The sequence below is a fragment of the Phaethon lepturus genome, unplaced genomic scaffold (genome assembly GCF_000687285.1).
Source record: "Phaethon lepturus isolate BGI_N335 unplaced genomic scaffold, ASM68728v1 scaffold600, whole genome shotgun sequence".
In the NCBI taxonomy this organism is placed as follows: domain Eukaryota; kingdom Metazoa; phylum Chordata; class Aves; order Phaethontiformes; family Phaethontidae; genus Phaethon; species Phaethon lepturus.
This window is the reverse complement of record NW_010510946.1, coordinates 94,331-107,623: the sequence shown is the minus strand read 5'-3', so window position 1 is coordinate 107,623 and position 13,293 is coordinate 94,331. Positions and strand designations below refer to the sequence as shown.

Below are 13,293 nucleotides of genomic sequence, written 5' to 3'. Positions count from 1 at the left end.
CATGAAGAAGAGAAGAGAACAAGAATGGAGTCAATCATTGAAGGCATAAAATGAAGCTCTACAACGTAGGAAGGGTTGGAGCTACTGGAAATGTCGAATATTTTTGGAGAGCAGAGAAAAAAACACTTCTTATTATGCAAGATGCAAGACAAGCATAAAAAAATCCTAACCACTGGTACACTAAGAAGACTGGATAAAAAATAGGTCAAGGACATGAACTGAATAAAGGGATCCAGAAAAGAGTTTCACAGGTTCCAAGCCTTCTCCAAACAGAAGGAAAAGAAAATAAATGAGTGGCATTACTTTTCATGGCAAAGATTCAGAAGTCAAAAGAACAGAGGAGACAAACAACAAAAGCGAGACTGAGGGGGAATACAGGAAAAGATAAGCAAAAAAAGGGAGAGGGAAGAGGAAAATAAATGGCTCAGAATACAGAGCAAGAGAATTGTAAAGACATACTGTACAGGGATAGAAACAGAGAAAGAACCTATTCTGGTAACTTCTGACCAGACGGTGAAATGCAATGAAGAATGTTTCCACAAATAAAAACAGAGGACAAAGGGAAGAAATAAAAAAAACCCCTGTGGCCTCTGATTTGCATTCTATAGGTAATTAGCGTGTAGAATGAAAATGGCCCTGCTATATCTGACATTTAAAAGTTTTTGGCATATTCATCCCTTGGCATACTCTTTTCCTCTCAGGTGCCTCACTATTTTGCTCAGCAGACAATTTAGCATTTAGCTGTGCCACCGGACTCCCTCAGAACCCAGGCAGAAGCAGACTTCAAATTGCTTGCAGATATTTCTCTAGCCAAGAAAGAGGACTGGATTAAAACAAAACAAAACAAAACAAAACAAAACAAAACAAAACTTGTTGTAAATGGCTTGTCCCACTACATTTACTACCCATCTAATCGTATTTCTCAGAAAAACCTTCTCTGAAGCATGCCATCACCCTAGATGCCTTTTTGTCTGTATGATGTCAACATATCTTTTAGGGTGACTAAGAATGATAATCTCCAGAAGTTCATAGCAGTCACCCCTCAAATCCAAGAAAATAGATATTCAGGAACTTTGAAAAGTTTATACTCCTTTTTTTTGTTGTTGTTTTCGTTAAATTTCAGATGCTTGTATTTGTAAAATTTGTCCATGTTGTAAAAAATTTAGCAAGTGAGAAGAAAGGATACTATGATACATAGAAAACATAGAAACACAGAAACCAGAAATATTACATGCAAATGGGACTGGTGATGCAGATGCATAGTTTCTGACATGAAAAGGACGTGAATGAGCCATTTTTCAATTTTCAGTCTTGTTTCGACTCTGATCTAATCATCCTTGAAAGGGTGCCCCTTGTGTTAGACACTGTAAGTCGAACTGTTTAAAGAAACAGTCCTCTAATGTGTGGGTGTCTGTATGGTGGAATATCACACAGTTCTATAGCACAGACAGGTTGTGTAACAAAATTGCAGCAAATGGCACACTAGAACCTTGAGGTTTAAAGAACAAGTGAGAAATTACCAAGGTAGAAATACAGTCGATGCAGAGAGGAGAGAATGAGAGCAGTGAAGTGGCTTATGAAGAAGAGCTGAGGAAAAGAGTGTGAAGGTGAGGGAGGGACAGCGAAATAGAAGAGCAATACTGTAAAAGTTGAAAATATGTTCTCTGGACATTAGCAGTTCATGTTCTGCCTGCTGTTTCTCCTCCTGACTAAAGTCTTTCACTTTCCTGCAGGTCCTCCTTCTCCCAACAACATCTGAGGTATGTTGGAGAGAAGAGACCTTGGGGTACTGTGGTACAGAACATCGGCCCTGCATGGTCCAGAAGGGTATTGGAAAGAGATGCCCATCTCTTAAGGCCTATTCCTTTTCCCAGTGCAGTCATTTCTCAATTATTTCAGCTCCCATCAGCTGAACTTCACAAGGCTGTGAAATGTGCAGTTGTCTACTGTGAGTGGAACATGGCTATTATATCATTAAAGATTTATTACTGAGACACAATTTAACAAATAGCTTTGAACCACTAGGAGTATGAACTGAACTCATTATTAAAAGGGAAAGGTTTACTGTCCCATTGCTAATTGGCTATAAAATCTGGACTCCTGACTCAAAGTCATTAACAGATGTGATGGATAAATTATAATGGAGGACTTTAATGGACTTCACACTTGTCTAATGACAAAGCAGGTTAAGTACATGGATATAAAATTTTTCCCCACAAACCTCACCTGCAATGTGTAAGAACAGACCAACTACTTGAGTTGAAGGCTGCAGCCATAAAGAACATCTTAGAAAGTGTTTACATGAACTTTTTTGTCCTTAGGACTGACAGAGTTATCAGTCATGAAAGCAGGAGCATATGTCATGCTACATTTCCAAGAAAAAAACTGCAATGTCAGAATGGTTCATGTTCTTCAACACAGATTTTTTTTTTTTTCAAGGAAATATAAAGTTCTTGGATCTCATCTTCCGTGATGAGGAAAAATACAATTATTTGCATTTCACTTGTAACACAATATATGTATTTCTTGACACTATCCATATTTCTGTCTATCCTCAAAACCTGAGAGTAATTGTTAATGTTTAACTATCTTCTGCATTAGCAGTTCTGTCTCTGATTAACTAACCACAGGTCTTTGGGTTGATGGATGACTGCTTCATGACTGATGTCCTGTTGACAGGGCAGATATGGCAGCACCATAATGCAGAGGCCTAAGCTAGTCCAGGGTGATAGGTAGCATATCCCTAGAGAACACACAACAGGGCAAATATAGCACCTCGTATATGTTAAAAAAAAAAAAAATCTTAGAAAAGATACAAGCTATAAAACAGCAAAGTATCCTAAAAACAATTTGAGAACCTAAGCCTACTACGATAGTAGATTAGAATCTCCTATGGGAAATATATTTATTTTAGAATAAACGCTCAACAGAAAGTCTCAATTAAATTTTAACACTGTGCCATTTTTTGTTGGTAGATTTTCATTGCTTCAGGTTAGAATATTGAAAATGAAAAAAAAAAGATTTTAAAAAATCCTAATACAATTGGATACAGCAAGTTCTAACTGACATCTTGGACCCTGTAGACTGTTATAACATACGGGATTTTACTATCACACACATAAGCAATTAAACACAAAATTCCTCGATTCACATTGGTACTCTAGCAGCTGTTGTAAAAGTATTCACTGATACGCAGATATTCCTCTCTAATCCCCTGCATAAGCCTTGTAGCCATGGAGAGCTTTGTAGAGTCAGCACAAATCAATGCATCTCATTTGATTAATGCTAAAGGGGAAAATAATCTCACACTAATAAGGCAGCAGACAAACTACCCTGGACTGGTTGACTGTGCCTAGGGTCTTAACAGTAAACTGACATGAATTAAGAAGGGTAATACGACCTATATAAAAATGCTGCATCTGTCTGCCATGCTACTATGTTTGCTTTCACTATGCGCACGCAAACACAACCACTGCTTAGCTTATGTGGGTCACGATTCATAATTGATATATGATGGAGGAAAACTAAATATTGAAGAGTAAATAGTGTAGTTCATAAGCATGACAGTGGCCTGCTTCTCATTTTTTGTGATGAAAATTCCAAGGTACAGTTTAAAGGGACTGCAAAGACATTATCTTTCAATTTTTTTCACAAATACACTGAAACAGATTGGTCGCAGACACATGTCATTATCCACAGAGCTCTAGCATACTAGTGATGACAAGGATAAAGCTATGAAAAAACAACTGCTGCTTTTCTAATGGAAAAAACCCTCTCACACTTGACTATCCAGCAAACTATACATTTCTGTATTTCTCCAGTAAAATTACCTATGCATTACTGAAAGCAGGAACCAGAAAAAGGGCAATTTATGTGTCTTCCATTAAGGAAAACGGGTAAACAACAGCTCAGTTACCACTTTTAGCTGACATTACCACATCTGTTAATAACTGTCGGCTGTTAGCTCCTGTCCACACTCTGCAGAGCTGGTATGGCTGAAAAATACCAGTGGCAGAATATTTCAAATTGCTGCTGAATGGTGTTATCTCTTTCACCAATAAATTTAGCTCAAATTTGAAACAAAATACTCTGGAAAGAAGAAATCAAAATATTAGGCATGTATATAATACTGAAAAAAACACATAGAAAAGAAGAGAGAGAACACCTTGTCCCTCTGCAGCTGAAATTTAGGTCTATTCTCAACTGTTAGTTTGGGATTTCTTTTGAAGTACCTGTAAAGCTACAGAAAGCTAAGCATCTTCCCAAAAGGACTCTGTCCTCTGTTTCTCCAATGTTCTCGTCCAGCAGTAAAAATAGATTTATTTAAACTTATTTTGCCTTTCCTTTTGTTTAGAGTTATGGTCACCCATGTCTTTTTGAGAAACTGCTTCATACTAGGGACTTTATAGCTGCACCCAAACTTTCAAAGATTGTCACAAGAGTCTTCTAATGGGTCTATTCATTTAGGAGCCTTCCTTGTGTTGCATCATTCCTTTAGCCTCTCAGTGTATGTGAAACTGTTAGTTAACTATTCTCAAATCTTTTGAAAATGAGATATGTCAAGTGGAGTTCAAAAGAGTTGTTCTCAAAAGAGTTCTGAAGTATTTATTCTTCTGCTCCTGTTTACCTTTTCTTTTCTAAGTCAAATGAATTCTGATTATAAACACACAACATTTCACAAAACAAACAGCTTATGAATTTTTTGGCACTGCAGAGCAGGTCTGTCTTTTGATTCTTCCCACTCAAAACAGCATGACTTGCAACAGTGACCTGTTCATAGCCTCATAAATTTACATAAAACTTTTGATAGTCTTGCAATTTGAGTTTCTTGTGACATTTTAATATATCACAAAACATATCCCATGATATATTAACATCAGTGTGGGTGTAGTTTGTCCCGCTTGTCAGAATTAGAGGGTGTTGTCACAGGTGAAGAAATACAATTATCCCCATTGACCACCCCACGATTTCATCGTTTCAGGAGATAACAAAAGTCCAAGTAAAAGTTGGACATCGCACAGGAAGCATCTTCCCTTAAATAATGGTCTTGATTTCTCTCCTAGTCCAAACTAAGTGACCAAATCATGTCCCATATAAACTGCAATTACATACTCTACTACTTGGAAAAGAAATTACAGACACACAGGAGCTAAGGGTAAAACAGATTTCTGAATAAAGCAGATAATATAGCAGACAAACGTGACCCTTCTTCTTTGGATGAGTTACAAAATTAGTGAAAAATTCAGTGCTATCATTTCCACAGAGAAATAAGCAACTCTGTTAAAATTTACAAAAAATAACCCAAGCAGGCTTGAATTATGAGTCCTGTCAAGTTTAGCTTGAAAAACTAAAAGCAGATTGATGGGAAGCTACAAGGCACTTTTATTTGCTAGCAGGTGGAGTAACTATTGTGATACCACAGAAGTCCCTTGTTGATTTGGCATAATATAACTTTTATGTTTGTTCTTAAAGAAAAAAACAAACAGCATACTGAAATCTAGAGATGATGCCAAACTGCAGACTGTCATACACCAAGGGCATGAAAATAACAAGAAAAACATCATAAATACTGGCAACATAAAAAATAAGGTTCAACTGGCAAAATAGCAGTTTATACATGTTGAGAAAGATGAAACAAATCATCAGAATGTAATCCATGAATACAAAGCAGATATTCAGAAAAGGCAGCAAACATATACTGAAATTAGATTGAAGCATCTATATCATCTGTTGTAACCCCCTTGTGTCTGCAACAGTACGCTGAATCTGGAAAAATGCCAAACACCAACAATAAATTAGGTGAACCTTAGAAATAATCTGTACTATGTGTACATACAACACCCATCAATAACAGATTTTTGTTCTCAAAGAGCTACTGGAAAGGAAACCATAATTGTAGTGATATATTCTTTAGCATCAGTTTAATTCCTTACCATCAAAGTCAGATTAGATACCTCATTCCATGTACACCTGAAATTCCTGTCAAACAATTTTAAGAAGTTCAAGGAATACAGGATTAGTTCAACAGCAGTTCCAATCTTCATCTGCCCATGCACTACACCATGGACCAAGATAAAGATATTCTCTCTCTCAAGTGGAACTGATGAGAAAACACATGCAGATTCCTCATGCTTCGCTATCAAAAACAAGTAATGAAATGAGGGGGGAGGGAATCAAAGAACCAGACACATTAATAAACTGAACTAGAAGAAAAAGAATTCAAAACAAAACAACCCCAAAAAACAAAGGGTTCACGCTTCCCAATCTACAATAAATATAGTAATGACTCACAAACATTTCCAGTTTACAAAGAGAGATAAAAGATACTTCAAATCTCCCATGAGAAAAAATGGGATGGAACTGTAGAAAGAAAAAAACAAACCAAAGCAATACTATATTGTGTTTTGGGAAGTTTGTCTTTGGAGCCTGCCAGTGCTAATAGCAGTAGCCCTGGCTATAGTAGGTATCCAAAGAAGGGCAACGAAGCTGGTGAGGGGTCTGGAGCACAAGTCTTATGAGGAGCGGCTGAGGGAATTGGGTTTATTCCGTCTGGAGAAGGAGAGGCTGAGGGGAGATCTCATCACTCTCTACAACTACCTGAAAGGGGGTTGTGGTGAGGTGGGTGTTGGTCTCTTCTCCCAAGTAACTAGTGATAGGACAAGAGGAAATGGTCTCAAGTTGCAGCAGGGAAGGTTTAGACAAGATATTAGGAAAAATTTCTTTACAGAGAGAGTGGTCAAGCATTGGAACAGGCTGCCCAGGGAGGTGATGGAGTCATCATCACTGGAAGTGTTCAAAAAATGTGTGGACGTGGTGCTTCGGGACGTGGTTTAGTGGGCATGGTAGTGGTGGGTTGATGGTTGGGCTTGATGATCTTAGAGGTCTTTTCCAACCTTAATGATTCTGTGATTCTGTGATAATAACAATATACTGTTAGAGTAGGAATAATGACAATATACTGTGAGTAGCTTTTCTGTTGTATTATTACTCATTGTGGTCAATGAGTAATGGGCAACATTCACTGACAAAATCTATCAGATTAGAAATTGCTATCATGAAGAGTTTTAACAGAGTAAACAAAGATGGTTGAGAATATCCTTTTTTCCCTTTTTTTTATTCCTTTTTTATATATCTCTTATTCTTGCAATGGAATTGCACCTTAATGTGCACTGCCAGGCCTTGAAAGCAGCTATGCCCATGCTCGTTCTGCGCAAAGAAAGAGTTCCTACCTCTTTTTGCCAGCTACTTCAAGCAGCATGTTACCTACCACATACAACACCTACAATTTGCTCTTGGACAGATGGCTTCTTCCCTCATGTATCTTCCCTTGGCTGTTGACACAAAACCTGACAGTGCCCATTCAGTAGGCCATCAGTCCCTCTAGTTTCCCATAGCCTTAAGTTCTTTTATAATTTTCCATTTTTCAAAGGTCACTCTGGACTTAATGCTGAAAGAATACTGATTTCTAACATAGTGTCACATATAGTTAAAGATTAAAAAAAAAATCAACAAAGAAATAGGAAAAAGTTTCAGTTCCATGTTTTGTAACGGTGTCTTCTGAACAATTCAGATTGTTCCATGACTCCTTTTTCAGCGTTCCGTACCAGCTTTCTGAGAAGCTTTCTAATTTTCTCAAGACAACTACCCAGCCCAGGCAGATCTGTGCTCACACAACTGCTGGTCATTAGAGGTAGCTGTGTCTTTTGGTAGTACGAAGATGACAAGTGGTCCTGGGTCAGGCTGAGCAAGTGTAGCATGTCCTCTTTATACTACACAGAAGAACAAAACTAAATCTTTGCAGACCTCAACCCAGAACAGACAGCTGAGAACAAAATTAAAGAACATTCTCAGAGTAGAGAGATTTCCTGTTCCATGTGAGTTTAGGACGTAGACTTTGTCATTCAGATGTATTTTTGCAAACTTATCTTTCAGTATGAGTTAACCACAGCAAAAGATGATTTTGAATAAAAATAAACATGTGAGAGAATTCTTCATAAAATTATCTTCCAGCTTTGCTTTGAACTGAATGCTCACTTTTCCACTGAATCACAAAGATATGCTACAGCTTGGCTTGATACATTCACTTTCTAATTTATCATATCTCTAAACAGGAATTAATAGTGCTAATTAAAATCCTCTTAAGTCATTCAATTTCTTTGATTAGCTATTTTAACTTTATCCAAGTAAATAAATGACATTTCTGTTATCTTAATTTAACATTATAAAGTAGAACACATATACAAATTAAACTTACATTGACCTTTTAATGGTACTGAGACTAACATCCAGCTTTTCATACCAATACCTCAGATACAATTTTGCACTGCAAGCAGGAAAACAGATGAACACAAAAACTCCAGTGATGTAAATTAGCACATTTCTGGCTCACTGAAAATCAGAAAGTGTCAGTTTTGATTCTAACACTATAGATGCATCCACTTTAGGAAGGAACACTGTTCCCTCCAGGAGCAATGTGGATACAAAGAATACAAAGTCTTTAAACATCCTAGTTTTACGCGTGACAGAATTACGTAGACAAAGTGGTGTGTGCTATTGAACTCAGGACAATGCATGCCTGTTAGGTGCAAGAGCAAATGGTAGAGATAAGGCTATTTAAAGAGATTTAAGATATCTAAAGAATCTTTGGAAACAATTTCAGCCTTTCCAAAACAGTCCTCTGCTGTCCCTGTTTATTTTTTGAGGATCTGACCTTTCCAAATGGCTTTATTCTCAAATTTACAGGTACACTTATCAGAAAAAACAACAAGGTTTTACTTTTATGTATTAAAATACCTAGTTAGTAATTTATCATTGCTTTACTTTTAAATATTGCACTATAGTAATCAATAAAAATTAAGTTTACTACTTTGCAAGTCAGCAAAAACACATGCTGGGTTTGAAAGTGTCTTGGGATAAAATGCAGCCTAAGCAATAAATAATAATCTGCTAATTCTACCTGTACAGATACTATGTTAAACAAAATAAAGCAGATAAGTAAATGGAGGAGAGAAAAGAGGTTTCTAAATACCATGACTGTTGCATCGTGATGTTTCCACAAGTCGATTGTTTTGGTCATAGCACGCCATAGCCTGGTAACGATAGCCTTGTCCACATTCCTTAATGTCTCCTTGTACCTTCATTCCCATCAATACTTCCAGCTTGCCCTCTGGTAAAATACAGTCTGACCAGTTTCCCACAGGCTGAGCACTGTACTTGTCACATGGACAAAACTGATTCTCAATCAGAGGATACAACTGAGAATTTTTGCATTTATCCCTTTTCTTACTTTTTCCTAGAAAGAAGAAACAATTATTTTAGAAAGCTTGTATCAGTTTACCTCTCAGAAATTTCATTTAGACATCTGTAACACGTGCTTGCAATCAAATACATATTCCTACTAGTTACATTAATCTTTCTTCATTTAGGTTAATGACTTGAATTTCTAAAGTACTGAATGCCTACAGTTTGCACAAAGGCAACACTTTTTGAAATAAAGCCTTATATTTATATTTATATTTATATTATTTATATTTATATTATTTGTATTATTTGTATTATTTATATTTATATTTACATTATTTACTTTGGATAAAACTGTTTGGGGAGTACAGTTTAAAAAATTCAGCAATTAAACAAATATACCTTTTCTCCCCTATTTCATCAGCAGTGTGCAGTCCAATAAATTAAATTGTCTCTGGATAAAACCTTCTCAAGTTGAAGGAAACTGCAGAAGGAAATAACATGCACCTTTGCTACAGTAGTACCTTCTTTCAAAATGCTAAAATCCTTTAATTTCATCAGCTGTTATTGTACATTTATTAATTACCATTCTTCCCCTCTAATAGAATACGCTCCTTCAAGTGAATTTATGTTTCTTTCCAAATGTCTTCTAGCTTGTTTTCCTTTCAGAACTGGAGTAGCCATTCACTTGCCTTCCACTTCCCATTAAATCTATTTTTAAACTTCTCATTGTTAAAGTTTGCTCAGTTTTCCTTTCCATATTGGCTCATATATATTAATGTGGAAGTCTTTGCAAAAGTAGTTTTAAAAATGTTTGTTATTTAGATGCTACAGTAGATTAATATTCTGTAGTATTTTCCTTGCTATTCAAAATAAAGCACTGGATACAAATTTGCAGCACCGTTTGTGCTTGTACTTACTACTGCCTTCATTTAGAATAGAAAGAAGGTATCTGAAGAAAAGTTTATCATTCTTTTGACAACACAACTTCATACTAAAAATATAAATCTCCTCATTTTCACCATAAATAATTACAAATTTACACCAAGTTAGGTTTACATGTTAGCCTGGGTAGCACTGCCACAGAGAATACACCACAGCACATATCACAGTCTTAGCAAGTTTGAAGGGGTAACTTACCTCAGGACAGGGAAGTATCTCAAAATGTTAATAGTGTGATAAGAGGATCTGTTCTTTCTTGCTTTGTTTTTAAAATAAAAAAAAAATTGTTAGCCAGGGTTTTTTTCCCTTGTGGAAGCAAACCCAAAATAAAGTTCATTGGAGTTCTAAGACAGTCACAGTGAGTCTTCTTGAAGATCATGAATTATTCACTGTCCATGGGTTTTCTGCTTTACAGGGGGATGGAGTGTGGGATAGGGTTTGGATCCTACCACATCCTTTCTGAGGCTTCTAATGGGCACCCCCCTTAGCTAACTTTCCTCCACCACAGACAACACAGACTAATTGGCAAATAGTGCTGTGACATATTATAACTGAGGCTTAAGTTGTAATCTAGAAACAGAGCATGGTTTTTTTTCTCTTCATGTTGGGGAAAAAAAAAAAAAGCAGATTAAAAAGAAGTTGAAAAAAAAATGTTTCAAAGGAAGGGTGTCTATCATGTGGAACAAGGAAAAGTTTGTGGCAAAGAGTTGGACATCACTGGAAAAACTTACTATCCTCTTAATCAAAACCTCAAAAGTACTGCAAAGTAACAGTGTCACAACACAGAGACTCTACCTAATGAAGAGGAAAATCACCCACAAAAGAGCATTCTTACTTCTATCAAGAAGTAATGCAGAAAACTAAGCAACGTATTGCCTCATGCAGTGATCTGAGTAGCTGGATGAAGACAATGGAAGAACAGAGAACACAAAGAACTAGGAAAGCAAGCATTCAGCCAGGGAAAGAACCAGCTTAATTGTAAATATGACATTCAAGATGCAGCTAAGAAGTTCAAAAGAGGTAAACCAAAGCATAAGGCTGAAAATGATGAAAAGCACTCAGCTGCCATACTAATTCTAATGTACCAAAAGACCATCTGAGATGATAGTGCTGGTGTAGCCAAGACCAGAATTAGGAAAAGGAATGTGAGTGGATTAACACCTGAACCTGTTAAGGAGAGATGGTTGTTGATTGGTCTGTCACCAATTTAAAAAAAATAAAAATAAAATCCACTTTCACTAGATTTTCTATTAAAAGATTTTCTACTAGAAGCTCTAGGTGAATTTCAAGAAGATTTTTTCCCCTTAATGACAGTTCAGGAAAAAAAAAAAAAAAACAAAACAAAAAAAACACCAAAACAAACCCAAAGAAAACAGACCCAATTCGATCTGGTGAGAATTCGATCTCTTTAGACAATGCCAGCAAGATACAGCTTCTGCATGGAATTATGGTTGCTGAGAAATCAAAACAAGTTGCAGACCTGTCTCCTAAACTCTTAGCTGAGAAATAGCACATAAACCAAGAAAATACAAATAAATAATAGGGTCTGAGGCCACCCTGGTTTTCATTATCAGTTTTCCAAATCTATTTTCTTGTCTTAGTGAAATTAAAATTGTTTAACCTTGCTTGGGACTGAAAGTGATTTGAGAGTGATGTGAGGAGAAGAGTTTTCTTTTCCCAGAAAAAAGCAAAGTTGTTCTGGACTTCTCAGAGTGCTTCACAGTACCTACATCATATTGAAAAGACCAAGGTCTGTGGCTTTTTACACCATACTGTTTGTGAGTTATTTCCTTTTTGACATTCACTAAATTGTCCAACGCCTGCCTGAACTATCAGTCAAAAAAAGTTTAGGGAAAAAAAAAAAAGCTATTGGAAAAATATTTTAAACTGTAACTCAGAGAAATTGCTTGAGAGAGCGTAACCACAAAGGTCTGTCTCTTATGTTTGTTAAATACTTAGCACAAGTAGGTAATCTCAAGGACATAGCTCTGTACAAATGATAAATCATAAACCAGCAACCTTCCTGACCTTTTTGTGCACAGAAGCAGGCTGCAGAATCAAGATTTGTAATGAACATGGCATGGTGGTGCATCCCCCTGCCCTTGCTCCTGGACCGCTCTACGACCTTAGAAATTCAGTCAGCTGGCAAGCCTTGGCCTTTGTGCAATGAGTTTGGTGGTTAAGAGCCCCTTGGTTGTACCACGCACTGTTGTGTAGCTAAGGTGGGGAATGGCATTGATCTGGAGTTCGGTTGTCTGGCCAGGGCGTGGAGAAGGAGTGGGAATAACTAATCATCCCCTGGCAGCCCTGGAATGACCGGTACCAGTACCAGTGTTACTGGAGATTTGAGAACTCCAGTAATTACTGACCTGGATTGTGGCCAGGATGGAAATTTATGATGGTTAAAGTCAATCATCTCGTGACCCTATAAACAGCAGTCCCAAGTGATGCCCTTTGAGCTCTCCTGGGCCACAGTGGTCTGCGACCAGCATCCCCCTCTGAGTGGGATGCCTCTCAGAGCTCGCGAACTCTCAAGTGAGCTAAGTTTGGAGGACTGTTGCCAAAGACCAGCAACAGGACCTGGGCTGAAACCCCTACTCCTTGAGGCTCAACCCTCGCCTGTTGAGAAATGCAAAGGCATTTGACATGAATATTTCACTGAACTCAAGGGGAATTTTTAGCAGGTATACCTTTATATTTATATATTTATATCCATATTTGTGTGTGCAACTTGAGAACTTTGTTAAGTCTTTAACTAATTTGTTGTGTTAATCATAACAAATTGTTGATTATCAATGGACTAAGCCTTGTTATTAAATTATATAATTTAATATTGTGGTTTCTCTTAACAGTATTAATGAATTTTAAATTGCTGTTATTCTACATTAAATTGCTACTATTCTAAAGTTATACAAAACACAAAATAATATGTTAAATCATCACACCAAGATCCCTGCATTTAATCCCTTTAGATATAAACCATTGACCAAGTCTGGGACTAAGAGTGGATCTAGACGCACTTAGACTCCTTTGAATAGGATTTTAGAAAGCAAGGGTGTCCACTCGGAATCTCGTGACTCAATTTGAGGGTGTCCCTTATCTTCTTTCCCT

At 36.9% G+C, this 13,293-nt stretch overlaps 1 protein-coding gene across 1 annotated transcript in view; it reads right to left on the bottom strand.

The window, feature by feature from the left end:
- Nucleotides 1-13,293, bottom strand: part of THSD7A (thrombospondin, type I, domain containing 7A) — a gene marked incomplete at its 5' end in the record, with an annotated part of 127,485 nt that overhangs the window by 33,602 nt on the left and 80,590 nt on the right. The window contains one exon of the mRNA XM_010282175.1: nucleotides 9,029-9,292. Coding sequence (XP_010280477.1) covers nucleotides 9,029-9,292 — 264 coding nt within the window. The remainder of the gene's footprint in view (nucleotides 1-9,028; nucleotides 9,293-13,293) is intronic.